The sequence below is a fragment of the Centrocercus urophasianus genome, unplaced genomic scaffold (genome assembly GCF_019232065.1).
Source record: "Centrocercus urophasianus isolate 14NV4802_14NV808 unplaced genomic scaffold, USGS_Curo_1.0 seq_38, whole genome shotgun sequence".
Lineage (NCBI taxonomy): Eukaryota > Metazoa > Chordata > Aves > Galliformes > Phasianidae > Centrocercus > Centrocercus urophasianus.
The window spans coordinates 1,857,978-1,876,495 of record NW_024884955.1 but is presented as its reverse complement, the minus strand read 5'-3'; the positions used below and the strand labels follow the sequence as shown (position 1 = coordinate 1,876,495).

Sequence of the window (18,518 nt, the reverse complement as noted above, 5' to 3'; positions counted from 1 at the left end):
GGCCGCAGGATGGCAGTCCTGCCGCTTGTCCTTGAGAGACACGAGAGCTGTGCCGGGAACGGCAGGCCAAGAGCTGCAGCAGGCGGCAGTCGTGCCGGCAAAACGCCGTGCGTCGGCCTCCCAGGTGCTGCTGTGGAATGATTCAGCATCCTGGCTCTATCCAGGCACCGAGCCACGAGCTCGGTTTCGAGACTGCGGCTCGAATTACATTTCATTCTGAATCTCGGAGGCGATTCTGCCTCCTTCCAGCAGTCCCCGTTTCCTCAGAGGAGAGTGTCATCTCCCTGCTCCATCCCCGCCCCGCCAGCTGTGCCAGCCCGGCCCCGAAGCCCCCCGATTCCCTCCGCACCCCGCAGCGCCGTGAGCCGCGCGGCCCCGCGCCGGGCTGAACAGCAGGGGGCGCTGCTCTCCGCACAGCGAATCCCTGCGGAGGCGGGCGGCCGTGCGGGGCCGGGCGCGGTGCTGACGCCGCTGCACGGGAGCAGCTGGGCAACGCAGGAAGCCGCGGTAAGAGAGGGGGAGATTCGGCAGCGTTAACGCCAAGGAACAAGGCTGCAGAGTGCGGGGTTAACGGAGCCGCACGCTCACGAGGAAGCAACGCCTAAATGTAAGGGAATAAAATAAGGGGGTAGAAAAGGGGCGGAGCACGCCAGCATTAGGAACCGGGGTGCTGCTTGGCTGCGTGCTTTGCTTAGGAGCTCCCACAGCTCCTCCGGAAGAGGTTCCCCTCTTCCCAGCGCAGCAACCAAGCTGTGGTGAGCCCAGCTCAGAGCCTTGCGCTGCCAAAATCCCAATGTGAAACTCTGCCTCCTCGAAGGCTGCTGTTTCCCAGCCAAACTCAGGTGCAGACCCCAGGGACAAGAAAGCTTTTGGCATCATTACAGGAAAAGATCTAGAAGTGCTGTAGGAAGTTCCATTCCAATTAGCTTCACATCAATGGTGGGGTAAGCATTACAAAGCATTTAAAAGATCAAATGCAAAAGCACAGCTTGAGTAATAGGGACCGAGGTGGTTTCAGCTAGGAACATTTGTGGTTAATCTGATGGAGCTCTTTGAGGCTGTAACTGCTGCAGCAGTCAAAGCAGAGGAAACAGGCAGAGCACAATTAGACTTACAGCACGCAGTGGACAAGGCTTTGCAAAAGAAGCTAATGACTGAGATGGGGAGTCCCAGGATAAGTGGATGTGCCGTGGCTTTATGCTCTGGAAATTGCCTAGAAACAAAAGATGTGAGCAGGAAGGTAATAATAGAAACCTTCTATGTCAGAAGGAAACTGTTCCTGGGATGCAGTGGTACAGCCAGCTCATCTGGAGCGGAACAAAAGGCAGCAAGGTGAGACAGAGAGTTCCCCGGGGCAAGAAGCTGCAATTTGCTTCTGAACATCATGTTCCACGGTGCCTCCTGCACCAAACAAACAACTCTCCTTTTTCTTAACCGAGCTGCTGGAGCTCTGCTTTTTGTATTCTCCCCCTTATTTTTTTGACAAAACCTTTTGGAACAAGCAGTGCCAGTGGCACACACAGGCCCACGTAAGGGGATGGAACAGCTGCCTGGCTGTAGTTACGGGATTCATGGGAAGCTACAATGAGGGCTCCATGGGATGGTGCTCAGCAGGTGTTACACACATTCGTCTCCATGCATTCTGAAACCCCACACATAACGGGAAGCTGGGCAATGCCGGGCAGTAGGACCTCATTTTGCAGCTGTTTGGTGAGATTTGGAACCGATGCATAAGGGCACAAATTGCAGGCAAACACCACCGCAGCACAGCTACCATCCCACGGCTTTGTAACCTGAAAGCAAAGGCAGAACTGCTTTCTCCACGCCTGCCTGAAGGAGTCAGTGCTGCCTTCACATTCTGAGGAATGCTTTCACTGCTCCATGGAGGGGACCGACCAGGCTGGAAAATGCATTTCTTGTTACCAACAAGGTGAGATTGCAGCGCAGGGCTGTGCCAAGGTGTGTCAGCTCAGGTGTGCAGCAATGAGGCAGCAATGTCTCCTCATCCACGTGAAGAAAAAGCCAGCATTATTTCTTATTGTCCTTCCAGGCATACAGCTATGCGTATACATGTGTGAGACATACAACATGAACCTTGTATGCATATGAGTGCACATTCAAAAAAAGAAAAAACAACAACCAGAACCCTGTGTTTTGATACCTGGCTCCTAAAATCTCTCTTCTTCCCCACCTCATATTCGCTCACCATGGGCAGATTACATTTCCCATAGGAACTCATTATTGCTGCTCTTTCCTTAGCATCAGGAAATCTTTTGGAGCTCCTTTTACTTTGGGATGGTAAAAATCGCTTATTGGTTCTTGTCTTGAATTACCCTTCCACCACCCTTAATTCAGATCACAATTGACCTTTTTAGAAAGCACCTTTTGGACCAGAAAATCCCATCGTGCTTCCAACCATCATCACGATCCCTTTGGTATCTCATAACCTAACAATGTCTCATGAAGTGTGGCCCTACTGGCAATTTCTTCCCTCACAGCACTCCCCACGCAGCCCCTAATGCACTCTGCAGGCTGCCAGCCCTTTTCCCCACTCCATATCAGGTCACCTATGGAAAAAAAAACCCAACATCTAAACTGTCCAACCTTCACAATGAACATTCCCAAGGATCTGTGATAGCAGTGCTTTCTTACCCACCCCGTAGCACTTGCACCTCTTTCACATTCATCTCACCACAGCAAACACCGTGTCCTACTGATGGAGCAGAAGAGTGTTTGGCGAGAACTTTACCAACTGTCTGTTGTCATGGCAACTTCCCAGGTAAAAATAATTCCTTGAATATAACATATAAACAGACAGATGGCATAAATCTGCCCACACGCTCCCAACTGAGGCAGTCACTAAGAGGCAGTGTGTGTATCAGCTCTATGGAGTGTTTCCTGCAATGCACAAGGTCATCCTCATAGTGCTCATAACTCACCTGCAGAGCTTGGGCCAAAGGAGCAGGGATGCTACAGAAAGCACTGCAGATGTACAGAAGCCACGTCAGCACACCTCCATGTGGGATCCCGAGGAATCACCAAACATGCTCCAAAATCCCACACAAAATACAGAAGTGAATCCAGTAGCACAGCAGGAAAGCATGGACCTCACAGACCCCAGGGTCCCTCTGGCACGTGGCACACAGTTCAGTCAGTTCAACAAATCGGTTCAACTCCCTCATGTCCAAAAACAGGCTGAATAAGAGCTGCTGTTTCACAGGACTGTGGATGGGGCAGGCTGCTGACAAGGTGCTTACCATAGGAAAGCACCTCATTCACCCTTTTGAATTACAAACATGCCCTTTCCCAAAAACAGCACAGCTTTCTCCTCCAAGGAACAGGCGCAGTCACAAAAAGGCACACATTTTTCCAAGTGAAACTGGGTGCTCAACCTAACGAATTCGGAGTAACCAAGGGGCACGGAAACAGTATTAGGGCAGAGCAGCTCCCATTTCCTATCTTGGCATTGCTTTGTTGTTTCATTTATCTGTTCTGAGCTTCCCTCCCTCCTCTTAACTACTTTTCCCACCAAGTACACAAGAGAACAGCAGTCACGTTACAGAGGTTGTTTTACTCTCATCAAAGCTTTTAAAAACGCTCCTTTCTCCTGCAGTCTGATTTCTCCCCTACCTGAATAAATTGGCAATCATGAAAATGGGAGACAGCCTGTGTTCTCCAGTGTGCTGACATTAAGCACAAAAGCAAGTTCCTTTGGAAATACTACTTGGTTTAGAGAAAGAACAATTCAAACCTATGACTTTATTCTAGAACAGACACCAGACAAATGCTTTCCCCACCTCACAGTGCCATTTGCACACACACAGAAAGCTGTGTCTCTTTAAAGCTGAAAAGACAGTTGATTGAAAAAGAGCACAACTACCAGCCTGCATTTCAGCCCTCCTGGCACTGCATGTGGCAATACTAAAGGGATCATTTTCCCATTGGAATGCTTTCTCCCTGCTTTAACTCAGCTGTTGCTGTACAACGTGTCCACAAAACACCGCAATGCCTGTAGGGGAACCTCTGCATGCTGAACTTTTTGTGCTGCTCATAAAGCCAGGGAACAGGCTGAGATGCGTTGTAACTTCTCTTACCAATGCAGCCAAATCAGGTGGAAATAACAGCTCTCTCTGGTAGAAAATACTTCCATTGCCTGCAGTTAAATCACAGCAAATAAACTTTCCAGATCTAAAATTAAAAAAAAAAAAAAGAATAAAGTTGCATAGCAGAGTTTTCTCTTCAGGGCCAGAATGGAGCTGAGCTCTTCTCAGCTCTACGCTCAGCAGCTGTAAACTCCTGTCTCAACCAGAATTTTTTTAATGTTGTAAAACACACTATTGCTTTAAAAAGCCTATTAGAAAAATAAAGTCAAATTGCAAAAATTAAGTGGCAAAATACAGCTCGTTGTTGTAGTTTGGAGCACTTCACCCCTCTTTGAAAGGTTCTTTTCTCCTCCCGTTGCCCCGCATCCACAGCACTGAAGGCTATAGGGCAACTTCCAATTCAAAGCTCCAGCTTCAGAAAGGAAAGCACAAGTGACAACCGGTGTGTGTGTGCAAATTCCTTGGGATGGAAGCACGCAGATCAGCTGCAGTGCCCTCTGCAGAGTCCTGTGAAGCCCCTCAGCAAACAGCAAGCATGCCAATAGCCAACACCCAACCTGTCAGAACCAAAACACCTCTCACACTAAAAGCAATTCATAAGGTTGCATAATGGAAAGGTTGTAACATAGGAACAGAAATGATAGCACGGAAAAAAACGAAAATGACATCAAGCTTGCTAAATATGTATTGTTTATTAAGGCTTGTATTCTCCTAGAGGAAAAAGTTAATCCGATGCTGTCCATTACTCCTTACAGGCAGTAACAGTCCAGAGACAGTTATATGTTCTAAATACAAGTCTAAATGATACAGATTAAACTTTATTTAAATTGGAGGTCCTTTTGGAGTAAATAGTATTCAGAAGATACTTGCTTTCTAATATAGTAAAAGATCCTCTACAATAAACACGTGCAGATTCAGTGTGCTAGAGCAGCGGACATGAGCACCATTTCCATGCTTAATTGGAACTCCAGTTGGTGACAGGCTCTCTGACAGTCCCCTCACTCCACAAAAACATGACAGCAAATTCATTTTTCTTAAAACAGGTTTTTTTTTACTCATCCAACAGAAAGAAATCAGACATACACACTGTCAATTTTAAACATCTGAGGCATAATCCATCATATTATCCATACTATTAGTTCCTACGTTATTAAAGCTCAGCATTATTGGTATAAAAACTTTAAATGGCATTGGGATTTGGGGGGCGGGGGGAGGAATGGAAGGAGAATTAAAAATGATTCTGCAATTAACTAATAACACCTGAAGCTGAAACAGGTTTAAACACGTCGTCCAAAACCCCTGCAATGTTGATAGCATCACATTATTATTTAATTCTCAAGCTACAAAAACCATAAAGCAGAATTATGGCTGAGAGAAAGCATCGCGCTCACCCCCGGCAGGATATGGTATAACAAATGCACACTGAAGCACTGCTTAACAGAATGTGGAAGGGAAATCTTGTCCAGAGAAACAATCCCACTGACAATTTGATTTGCTACCAGACAGAAAAAACCAACGATGGCGCGTTAGCAATTTGAGAAGTGTAATCGTACAGATAAATAAGGAGGCACAGCAGCTGCACAAACTGATCTCAAACCCCATCGTTCTCATCTCTAAATTCTGAAGTGCAGTTATCTTCAAAAGGTTTTTAAATGGCAAAAAGAAAAAAGAAAATTAAATCCACGCATGGTTTCTTATGTTTGCCATGAAGAAACGGGGGTTGGGAAGAGGATAAAGGAAGATCTGTCATGTATTCTCCATGATTCTCTGTATCTGGCTAGGAACAGAATTTGTGCCAAAATAAAGTCTTTGGGAAGCACTGACACTTTAGTATGCTCATGTATAGGTCCCACATTAGGTTAATATAACTGTTTACCAACTTAAAAAAATAAAAAGAGCCACACCTTTATTAATGATTTCTACAGAATTTTACATAGAAAAAGATACAAATTAATGCAGATCCACTTGGGCAAAAATAAACTACAAAGATGCAACAACTTAATTTCCCCTGCACGAGAAGATATATTGGAGCTGAAAGCTTTAGTTGGTCCTGATGCCAGGATACAGCACCAGAATACTTCAATTCTGTTTCTCAGTTGAATTTAATATCAGTTCTAGTATATATATATATCAAACTGTATATGTATATCCTTATTGTTTGTTTCGATTCTGACGTTCCTGTAAAGAGAAAAGAGTTAAAAAGTTAAGGATTTTAGTCAAACGAACGAGCAAAAGCATTTTTAGTATATTACAGCACTGATGGGATCCCAGACAACAACTCTATGCTTTGATATAAGGCAAAAAAAGATGCTGCTATATTTTATACTACCTGCACAGTCAGCCCAAGCTGACAGCGTATGAAGGCCACAGTAAGGAAGGGATGGAATACCATCACTCCCAACTGGAATAGGGATCTGTAACACTCTGCTTTCTGGATTACCTCAGCTACTGCTGCAGCAGCACAGTCTTGATCAGGAACTGCATTTCAAGGCTGATACTCTTATTTCATAACAACTAGAAATACACTGTAAAGTATTTTGCGCTTAACAGAAGAACCGTTTTCACTTTGATCTCAAATCAAATATATCAGCCCAGCATTTCAGGCTCAAACTGTTTACTGAATCTTGTGAACTCTGATCACAAAGCGAGCCGCTGAGCACTGCTAAGAGAATCACTATTTAAAGGATCCAAGGCAAACAGAAGCTGCATGCCCTTCCAAAGGGGGATACTTTGGGACGCAGCTCAGCAGGCGATACTGGCGGCAGGGGGATGGCAGAATATCACTGACACCTTCCAATACATATTTGCTGAAAAGAAGAAATAAGCTTGTTGATTCAAGGGCTTCCTGAGATGCAACTCCTCTGCAGTTTCAGTGACACCAAGGCGCAGACCTTGGAATCACACTGTCACAACGCAGACCAGAGGTGAGCACACAGCACCGGGGACACAGAGTTAAATACAGATCTGCAAAGATGGACTGCAGACATTTTACAGCAGAACTCTCTTTCTGTCCTACCACAAACTGCAAATGAAAATACAAAAACCTGCAACAAGTCGCTTTTCTTTACAAGCCCTTATTTTCTTTTTCAAGACTCTCTCACATGCATTGCAACTTCATGTTTTAAAGGCTGATCACAAAATCTGCTCTCTCTGTAGACACATTCATGCTGCAGCAGATTTTGGAACTGAGAAAAGCAGCGGGCAGGAGAAATTCCATACCACTTCTCTTTGGCTTACTCCTTTCCCGGGTCTGGATCATTACATTAGGCCAAAAAAAAGGCTTATAACTATGGCACATCAGAAGCTGGATTTGTATGCCAGCATGAAGAAATCAACCACGAGCTGATGAAGGAAACACTGGCTAGAAAGATGTTAACATTAAAAAAACCTGAATGCTAGTGGCTTGCGTCAAATAGATTACATGACATCATTCTTCTCCCTACTAAGCATGTGTATAAATGAAATAAAAGCATTCAAGCTCTCCATGAGTAATTTCTAAAGAATTCCAGCCTTTTGTAATCATGACGGTGATGGAGGCAGGATTTGTGGCAAGAAGTGTTACTGCTAAACAGAGTACAATGCATTAAAAAAAAAAAACAACCACCACACCAACTTGAAACCCAATTCTGATGCTGCATATGCAAATAACCATTCCAAAGAGTCATTTAAGTTACCCTAACCAGCAATATTCTTGAAAAACTGTCATAGGAAATCCTGGCAAGAAACTCTCTTGGTAATCAGCTACGCTTCTCATGTTCATTTATACAACAAGAGTGAGAAAAGAAATTAACTTTCCAGACAATTTTATAGGACACGTCCTGATGAGCAGCACCTCTCTTTTCACACCCTCACTATTGATCTGCTTTATTTCTCCAGCACTTCCACCTTTCTCAGTGCACTGATTTCCTGAGAGCTGTGCTATTTTCGAGCCCATCCAGGTGAATCCAAGAAATGTTAAACTTCAAATTTCCTGCACGTGTCAGACAGGCCAGAGCCTCGGTTTTAAATGAGGCAAAAAGAGCCATTACTGTTTGGAAAAACCAATCCTGTTCTAGAAACGGTGACCTAAGCAAGCACATCATATTAATGCTTGAACTGAAAGTGCAAAATAGCTATGTATGAAAATAACAGCAAGTGGGGTCAGCTCAATAGGAACATCAGCACACTGAGCTACTTCAAAGCAAAGGAAGCTCAGCGCTCAGCAAGCTGCCATCTGAACCTCCTCAGGCAACTGAGTTCAGAAAGGCTGGATGCCGATCACTTTCACTACTTGATGCAAACAGGCACCAACTGGTTCAGATCCCCCAGCACTCCCACTCCTCACACACATTATTCATCCCTCCAGCCTTGCTAACAAGTCACAGGGAGACTCAGCATGAAAAACAAAACCAATCTCCTCCCTAGACTGTAAGCAGTTGACTTTTTGACTTGCTATAGAGAAGTCTGCACAGCAGATGGAGGGATGTCATTCTCCCCCCTTATTCCACCCTCATGAGACTCCACATGCAGCACCGTGTCCAGCTGTGCAACCCCCAGCACAAGAGATGTGGACCTGTCAAAGCAGGTCCAGAGGGTCACAGGGATGATCAGAGGGCTGGGGCACCTCTCCTAGGAAGACAGGCTGAGAGTTGGAGTTGTTCAGACTGGAGAAGGCCAGTATCTAAGGAAAGCTGGCGAGGGACTCTTGGTCAGGGAACACAGGGACAGGACAGAGGGTAGCTGATTTTTTAAATAAAAGAGGGTAGATTGGTATTACATATAGGAAAAGAAATTGTTTACTATGAGAGTGGGGAGCCATTGGAAAAGCTGGCCAGAGAAGCTGCACATGCCCCATCCTCAGAAGTGTATGTGGTCAAGCTGGACAGGACTTTGAGTAATGTGATCTGGTGGAAGGTGTCCTGCCATGGGACATGGGGTTGAAACCAGGTGATCTTTAAAGGTCCTTTCCATCTGCAGCCATTCTGTGATTATTTAGGATTCCATCCCACACATGAAAACAGCTCTCCTGAAGATACAGGGTGCTTTAAATACTGAACTGCCAATCATTTACTGAACGAATGAAATGTTGAGATAATGACTTGCAGGTTTTGGTTTGTGAAATCCCGCAGAGAGTGCAGAACAAAAACTTGCCATCCCTGCAGTGTTGAAGTATGCTACATATGTCATATCAGATGGATAGAAAAAGTTGAGCTGGAACTTCTTAAGACACTGATCTTTTCTCTCACAATTCAAGGGTACGTTCTAAGAAGGCAGGTTAAAGCAATTTTATGTTAATTCTTAAATGTCACTAAAGGCATTAAAACAGCCACTTCAATTTCACCATCACCAAACCTTGCTTTAAAAACATTTAAAAGCAAGTGTAAGCTGCACTAAACCAGCCTGCTCAATAAGTGCTTTAATTAAAATGCTATTCAAAAAAATGTGTATAAAACACTATTGATAAAGCAACTTTTAAGTGTTACCTAAGTGATAATTACACATCCCAACACTTAGTGTTGTGTCAGTACATGACTTCTAGGCTGCCTAACTAGAGAAAGGTATTCTTGAAACTGAGGTCATGGGACAGATGACTCTTAGGGCTGTGAAAAGGTACATAAAAAGGTACATAAAACATTCATCATGCTTTCCCAGTTACTGCCCCAGTTTATCACGCATCCTCACTCAAGACTTTTCAAGAATTAATAAACATACTAGACCTGAGAACCATTTGCCTTTATTTGCCCAAGTAATAACATACATGGGGATCCAGCAGCAGAAACAATCTTCCTAGCACTATTCCATATTCCAGTAATTTTATATAGCTCCTTTTCCAGAGTTTTAACTGAACAAGTAGGATCAATCCTCCTGCTCTTAAAGGCAAAATACAAATTTCAAATGCCAACACAGGTATCAATTTTGATAGACAAGTTCCAGTCAAACAATGCTTAAACACCTCATATTTATGAAGCAAAATGCTTGTGGGGCAACTCTAAAATAGAAACGTGTTTCTAATCTATTAACTACTTTAAGATACTACAAAGACCTGGACACAACCTCCTTCACCTGTCAGTGCTTAAGCTTTTGCTTTGAAACATATTTGCTATGAAATTAAGTCACATAAATAAGCATCAGTTGAGATGTATTAAAAACATTTTTAATTCCTACTTACATTTTCTCCATTATAGCAGCCTTCACATTTCATTTTCCCCATATCTGTGTATAAAATAAATTTTTTAATAAGTTTACCTTCCGCACCACCTCCTCCTCTTCTTGGCGCTTCTCATAATGAGAAAAGTCATCAAAGATGGAGGTCGTGTGCTTGTAAGTAGCAATAATTTTAAGCACTTGTTTTGCTTTTTCTAAGGGCACCTCCTGTGTATCACGGGAGTTTGTAACAGGTTTGTTGTCATTGTTCTCCAGCCTGATGTGTCGGAGCTGGTTGTTGGGCACATCCTTCACAAAGATCCACTTGACATCAAATTTCCCCTTCCACTTGTCCTGAGACCAGACACCTGCACTGGTGCCATAGTCCACAGGTGATTTCATCTCCGCAACTCCACAGAAGTGTCCACTGCCATTGACACTGAATAGCAAGTAGACCGGGCCCTTACTATTCATGGACCGAAAAGCACTGTCCAGGCGTTTGTTGCCATGCTCCGTACTACACCAAATAGAATACTTAATGGAACGATGAATATCATCCTCAGAATAGCTCTTTATTATGAACACGCGTCCATTTTTAAGGTTCCATTCAAAATCTTTAGGATTATAGCTGTGAGCAGCTTTCAGTTTTTCAAGAACGGGATGGGACTCGCCGCTTGGAACAGGGTTAGGCTGGGTGCTGCCAGCCGAATTGCTGTCATTGCCAGTTCCTCCACTTTGGCCAAAAGCTGCATTTCTGTTGCGAGGAGCGATCCAGCGATTTTGGGGCGGCTGCTGAGGGCTCTGATACTGTGGTTGAGTCAATGGAGGAGGCTGAGCTGGAACAGGCTGAACTATTTGTTGCTGTGGCTGTGGAACAGACTGAGGAGAAGGTATCTGCTGGGGAGCAGGAACCTTCGCCACAGGACCCTTATTGTCCCAAGTCCCTATGTCCATATTATGCTTTATAGGAGGAGGCGGCAATGCTCCTCCAATCACAGGTCCAGTTTTTGTTTTCATTTTAGGCTGTGGTTTTGCAGGTTTGCTAGCTATAGCAGCCCAAGAAGTCGGTTTAGATACTGGCAAGTTTACATTTGAGCCACCATTACCAGAGAGGGGACCTGCCATCCCAGCACTGTTAACAACGGAACCTACTGTTTTCACAGCCGAAGTCGTAACGTCTCCACCAATCTTAAGTCCAACCATTCCCTGTTCAATACTGTTCATTCCAGGAGCTTTATTTAATGTATCATTATGAAATCCTGTTTGTCCATCCACGATGGTACCTCCCAGTGAACTAGGTGGATAGCTGTAACTGCTCCCATACGCTGAACTTTGAGTCTGCTGTCCCTGGGATCCACTTGTTCCCCAAGCTGAGAAGGCAGGGTTTTCAGGGAAGAAGTTAAACCGGTGTTGATAGATATTATTTCCCAAACCCCCAGGCTGTCCAAAAACAGCATCGTGCATAAAATGATGATCTCCATTACTGAGCTGTCCATAGGTGGTGAGATATGGGATAGGAGGATCTCCTCCTGTAGACCATGGCGCTTCACTGAGGGAGTAGGGAAACCCAATAGATGGTGGATAATAACTTGACAGATAAGGATCAGTCATGGATGGATAGCTACTGTTCTGTTAAAGAAAAAAAAGTAACTTCAGATATATAAAATTTTGTATACAAATAGCCACAGTGCTACATAGAATCATAGAACCACTACATCACCAAACAGAAAAGAACAAATAGTAATTAATTTCTGATTTCTAAGTCTGAGGATAATTAGTATATCTTAACTGTTATAAACTTGCAGGTGAAACTGCTTTAACATGACAGCAAACAGTAACATGAACACAAACCTCATTATGGGATTGTTTTGAAGAGCCAACAGATCTTAACAAGCAAAACATACCTGAGGTGGTAAAACATACAAAGGCTACTTCTTTCAGATAGGACCACAGTAAGATCACGTATTAAGAAATGTGTCAAGTCTGGAATAAGACAATCCAGTCACTAGAAACTGAAGTTGACTGATGTGCTAGAGAGAAGTACACAGACATAATACATGCCAGGAAGCGAAGCAGTCTGGGACAAATCCTATTCAATTGTTTCCTCAAAGTCTCTTCCTCCCTCAGCAGTAAAGCTACAAACGTTCAAGAGCATCTACAGCCACCCTTCCAAACAGAACATCTTTTTCACTCTATGAAATAAAAGACTGACCTGTCATAAACCAGCCAATCCACCTCTGAAATTCTAGTTTTAATTCCCTTACTCCCTCTAAACTGTTTTTCAGACCAGGTTGAGAAGCCTTTTCTTCCCCTTCAATCTCCTGGAGACGCATTATTTTGAAACATTCAATGTCTCTCATATTCAATAAAAATATAGAATATTATAAAATGAGGTTTTTTTATTCTTTATGTAAGCATGAAGCCTAGATATCAGAGAGATTCCATAAAGATACTCTAAATGTAATTACCAGCAAGGAGGAAGGAAGGTCAACATCTCCTGTTAATGAGTTGAACAGCAGTTACCCCTTCCTTACTCACAGAGAAAGGTGATTTTCAGAATAGGAACTAAGATTCCTTTCAAACTGCAAGATCCCAATCCTGAACAAAAGCCAGCAAAACAGCACTGGAACTTCAGTCATTTTTCCAAGCATAAGTTTGTTTCTTAGCTTATTCAGAAAATGAAGCAAAATGACTCCCTGCTGAAGATGAGCATTAATACCCAATTGATAAGTTACAGTCATTTTTATTACCCGTTTTTCAGTTTATTCCCTTCCACAGCATCAAAATTAATATCCTTTCCACATAAAGGATGACACCATACAATGCCACCAAGTCCTACATTCCCCACCACAACCACTACTGAGATTTCAGCAGCCTGAAGTCAATGTCACTGATTCAAAAAACATCACTGCTGCCAATGCTCACACTGCCTTCACATACGAATTCTATCACCAAGATGTGTACTACCTACTTTCCTAGGAGATCCTTCAAAATGGATGAAATTTCCTAAGCTTTCCAAACCAAATGAATCTATATTTAGTGTAAGAAAACATTTTTTTCTGGGAGACTCCACATCAAGATTAATGTCAATGCATCATTTCTTGAATTGTTAACGTAGGAAAAACATAAAAACAAACACTGGCAAAAAGGAGGGGAGAACAGCTCTTATGAGATACTTCTCTTTGTATACTCCACACATAAATATTTTGTTAAGACTGAGAAGAAGTAATGTAGAAAAAGATGTTTGTTCTGCAGTATTTCTGCTAAGGGATTCTAGACAATTACTGAGACTCACCCCCTGTAGCCACGGTCCGTAAGTTTCAGCAAGGATTCTAACACTATAAGGAAAGTTTCAGCAAGCATCTTTACAAAGCACTCAATCTATTTTGCCTGGCATTATGCCAGAGCATGTAAGAGAAACCCTGTCAGAGACCCTTCACCATAACAGCAGTCACATTCATTTCAACAAATTTATCCTTGGCCGTTTCCATTTTTTTTTTTCCTAAACAACTGCTGTATTAATTAGGGAGGGAATCCTTTCTTCCAAGCAGTACGAAATCAGAGTCCTATTTAAATGCTCACTTTCCACTCAGAACTGTTCAGACCACCTACACGATTATTTCGTGCAGCTCACCAACTTCCTGTTGCAGCATTAGAAGAGTCAATGGAGTTGTGCTTCAGTCTATGTACATACCTACACTTTTTTTTTGTTTGTTTGTTTTAAGCACATAGAGGCTCTTTTGCCAACAAGTTCAGCAACATCACCAACATCAACAGTGGCATCTATCAGTTTCAGGCTGAACTGCACTTTTTAAAACAAATAACAGATGTACCCCTGCCAAGGCTCTCAAGTTTCTAAACATTTTGTTCCCTTTAAAAAGATTGAAAGTTAAGTCAAAAATTACTTCAGTTAGAAGACTTTCACGACCACAGTGGTATTTAAGATCTGATGGTGACTTAATGTACAGCACAATGAACTGTTTTACTCAGTTTGCATTACAGGGTGTTCATTACCTTAAAATGATACGTTTTGCAGACGTGTGATATTTCAGAGGACAGGAAAGAAGAGCAATATTTGTTGAAGCGAGAAAAGCAAGCAGGATATCTGCGATCTCTTCTTAAAAGCAATATCCAAATTTCAACACTATTAACACTCTGGATTACTGAAAAGATGAGTTGTGAGACCCCAAAATCAGGAACTCCAGACTCCTACATGCAACTCATCTGTCAAAGAGCTGCAAGTTCAAGTAGTTTGTCCCAGTCCAACCATATCAATAGCCTGCAACATGAGGAGCAATCAGCAGAAGCCACTTGGAGCATTAACATAGTTTTCACTGGTGGCCATCTGGATACACGTAGTAATATTAGCTTTGTGAGCACAAGGCTAGTTGTATTACTAAGTAACACAATATACCAGTCATTTCTTTTTCTATGTCTTCAAGGAATTTGCTTCTGCAACACAATCCTGTGGAACTGGGCGCCAAAAGCACGCATAAAATGAAGAAAAAAAAGTGAAAAAACAAACCAACCTGATTTGACTGCCCAGAAAGGTAAGGTTCAAAGTCGTTGTCGTGAACTGTATCCTTCTGATGTAATGAACCATTTTGTACTACAAAAAAAGAGTTTCAAAGCATTATGATACAGCTTAGGAGTGTTTCAGTAGAGTTCCACTTTATGTCACTTTAGGAAAAGCCACACTTCTCCACAGCACGGAGAATCTTGAAGACATACAGATCACTTTTGACCCTGATTTCGCTTTGTATCACCACTTGCAAAATTGAGCTTGAGTAAATTCTTAAAAAATCAAGCTTTCCTACAAAGGAGTGAACACAGAACCCCTGTGAATCATCTCTGAGCCAAAAAATATAGCAGTTCTGTATAAGAAATAAATTGGGAAACATCAGATGTTTGGGTCCATAATTAGAACTCTCTGAAACTAATTCACAGCTCTCCCAGCATGTGGTGCTTACTGCCTAAGTTAAGATAGCCACAGTGAGATCAGGTGGGCTTACATTTAATTATAACCAATGACTGCTGTGTGACTTGATATTCTGCCATTTTTAATCAAAATTTAAATCTTTAGAAGTGTGTAAAAGGGATACCTGCCTTACCCAAATGCCTACTTACACATAAATTCTTATGTGAAATGCAATCAAAACCCATTACTTAAAGCTACACAAAAGCAAAATTTATTGGGTTACACCAAATTATTTCCTTTCTCATTTTAAATGCTGAAAAAAAAGCTCTAACACCACATTATGTGATGAGAAAAATACAACTACTGCTCCATATGAGGTAAAGCCACACAAAACTTAAATGTTTAACAAACAAGTTGGGGAATTTGTGAGAATAACTCTGGAAAGATTGTCAATGGTAGCAAAAGAGTGTACGCCAATATTGGAAACAGAATCAAACTTCTTGTGAGCAGAGATAGCTGGATTTTTAAGGCAGCTTATGATAAATTGGAAAGCATCTGAGCTGAAGATACTGCTAGCCTCTAAAGCTAAACAATTACATGCTTACGTAGTGATCATAGAATCAATTAGTTTCCTGAACCACTGACTGAAATTAGAAATCAGATGGAGTGTGGATGTTGGCATAAAAAGTTTATTATCTCCAGCAGCTAATTACTTAAGGAATTTTAAATGAATACAATTAACTTTGTAGGCTTACTTATCACAAATCATACCTGTAGAGCCAACAGCAGTCCAGTAATGGGACTGTATTTGTATAGCAGGAAACGACTACGCAAAGCATGTAGAAATACTCATACAGCAAACAGACACCCTTATAGTTTTTTGTTATTACAAGGAAACGAGGAGATTGTAAACTCCACAGCAATAAGCTGGATGCACTCAAGACCGTGCAAATAACAGTTGATCCAGCTGTGAAACAAAGCACAACTTCCTTTGTTCCAGATGTTACCCACAGGGGCTGCAAACCCACAGGTACCTGCACAGCTCATCTCCTACAGGGGCTGCTTCAACAGCAAGAGCTCAGCGTGATCCTCACCTTTATTATCCTGTCCTTTCGGTCTCTGGAAAGCCACAGCACACGATCGGGTGCAGGAAAAGACATAAACAAACCGACAAACAAACAAACAAAAGGGAAACAAAGAAGTTGATTTTAGGAAAACGTTCATACCGACACACAGCCGACTGGGAGTGATGGGGGTCTCGTAGCAAACAGCCGCAAGGTACCGAGGGCTCATCCAGCACGGCCCGCCCCACCAACACCCCGCACACATCGCGCCGTGCTCTCGGGCGGAGGAACCGAGCGCGATCCGAGCCCCAAAGCGCCGAGCCCAGCAGGGCCGCCCCGGCCACGGCACCCCCGGGGCCCGCGCCGCTCACCTGAGGGTCAACGCTCGTGGCAGACATAATTCATGTACGGGGCCGCCGCGGTTCAGCAGAGGCCGGGCGGGAGGCGGGGCCGCTGGGAGCTCCGGGGCGGCGGCGGCGGCGCCTCCGCGCACAGGGCCGGGGAGGGGAAGGGGCCGAGGGGGAGGGGAAGGGGCCCGCGCGCCGCCACTCGGCGTCTCCTCGGCGGGCCCGGGGGGACGGTAGGCCGGCGCCGGTCGCGCCTCGCCGTGCCCTGCCGGCCCCGTCCCTTCACATGCCCCCCGGCCTGCCCGCCTGCGCCGGGCCGCTGCAAGGGACGGAGCCCGAACCGCCAACTCCAATGGCGGCGGGCGCCGGGCTGCGGTGACGTCAGACTGTGAGCGCGAAGCACGCCGGGAGAGCGCGGCCCGGCGCGGGCGGGAGGGAGGGGAAGGGAAGGCGCGCGGCGCGGGGCCGCACCTGTCGCGCATGCGCGGGGCTGTGCGGCGAGCTGAGGGGCGGGCGGGCTGAGATCGCGCCCCGCTTCCTCGCTATTCCCCCTATTCCCCCCCCGCCCTTTTGGGTGGCTCTGAGGTCTCGGTGGGCGGTCGAACGTCGGCTCCTGGCTCTGGCGAGCCGCGGGGCTGGCACCGATGTGAGATCCGTGAGGAAAAGGCGGCGAAGAGCTGCGCCCCGGGGGCGCAGCCTTCTGTGCGAGCAGCCGCTGCCGCAGAGCGCCCTGTGGAGCATCGCGCCAGCACAACTGCTGCCTGCCCGCGCTCTGCCGTGGCTTTTTGTCGGGTTAAGTCATCTTATTTTCCTTCCAGCTGTTGCTTTGGGAGAATGGAGGTGAACTCTCGGTCCCATCAGCGCGGTTGATGCTGATTTCAGAGGGCTGAGAAGTGGTTTGTTGACCTCCATCCGTGCACCCTTCTGAGAGAGCCTGAGGACACGGTGCTGGAGAAGCCTGCTGAGCTGTGACCCCATAGGGCCAAAGTCGTATCTTTGTAGTTTTTAGGGAAGCCTGGCATTTCCTGAACAAGAAATGGGGTAAAATAAAACCCTTCTAACCCTTCTATTATTTCTAGTGGTTTAGTTTTACTAAATGGGTGGAATATGCAGTGACCAGAACTGCTGGAATTTCATGGTAGCTGTCAGAATCCTACTTAGAATCCTTTGGGCAGGATAAAATTAGTAGGTGCTGCACACAACAAAATGGCATTTCATGCCTTCCCCAGGGTCCTGCAGTTTCTTAGGTGATTTAGTATTGTTCAGAAGCTTGTATTATAATTTTTTTATACCTATTTGAGTTCTGATGGCAAAAAAAAAGTTTCATTCCAACGCTCCTATACAACAGTGGATCTTATTTACTATCGGAGATTTCTAGAATGTAATGTCTGACTTCGGAAACTGCTGCAATAAACGGACTTGTAACAATGTTAACTGATTAACAGTGATACTGAAACTATCTTTTCACACCTTACATAGGTGCCTGACGTCTGTTTGGAGGATGGGGATGTCCTTAATTTGGCCACAAGCCTGTTTTTGTGTGTGTTTTTTTCTTGAAAGTGTCAACATACGTGCAGAGATTTAGTTTGGTAAGTCTCTGTTGCCTTTAAACATACTTCTTGTGTAGGGTTCATGACGTGAATATACCACTTACAGTCAGCAGGTACATACAATATAAGCACATTTGACAGAAAAAAAATGGATCAAAATTAGATTCTCAATATGTGTATAATGTGTAAAGTAGGTAAATCTGCTCCCAAGAATCCCTGCATGTGCCAGAAAGGCCATCTAGGGACATTGCTTCAGTAACAAGTGTGAAAAAGCAAACAGCATGGCATGAGAGTGGAACATCTGTCAGAAAGAAAGAAGGAAAGGATAGTCCTGGATGCTTCTGGGCACTGCTTTAAAGTGTATGTGACTGTATATGTTCACTAATCTTGATATAGAAACTGTATGACTATGA

General features: G+C 44.2%; 1 protein-coding gene across 2 annotated transcripts; it reads right to left on the bottom strand.

Annotated features, from left to right (window-relative positions):
* Positions 1-4,776: 4,776 nt before the first annotated feature.
* On the bottom strand, positions 4,777-16,670 carry YTHDF1 (YTH N6-methyladenosine RNA binding protein 1). Of its 2 annotated transcripts, none has more exons than XM_042832444.1 (5): positions 16,580-16,670; positions 16,239-16,263; positions 14,756-14,835; positions 10,252-11,855; positions 4,777-6,281 (listed from the first exon to the last, which is right to left on the bottom strand). In XM_042832444.1, the coding sequence occupies exons 1-4, from the start codon at positions 16,604-16,606 to the stop codon at positions 10,281-10,283; spliced, it is 1,707 nt and encodes a 568-aa protein (XP_042688378.1). In that variant the 5' UTR covers positions 16,607-16,670; the 3' UTR covers positions 4,777-6,281; positions 10,252-10,280. The 2 variants fall into 2 exon arrangements, with proteins under 2 accessions (XP_042688378.1, XP_042688379.1); XM_042832445.1 differs by having other exon boundaries at positions 10,329-11,855.
* Positions 16,671-18,518: the final 1,848 nt, after the last annotated feature.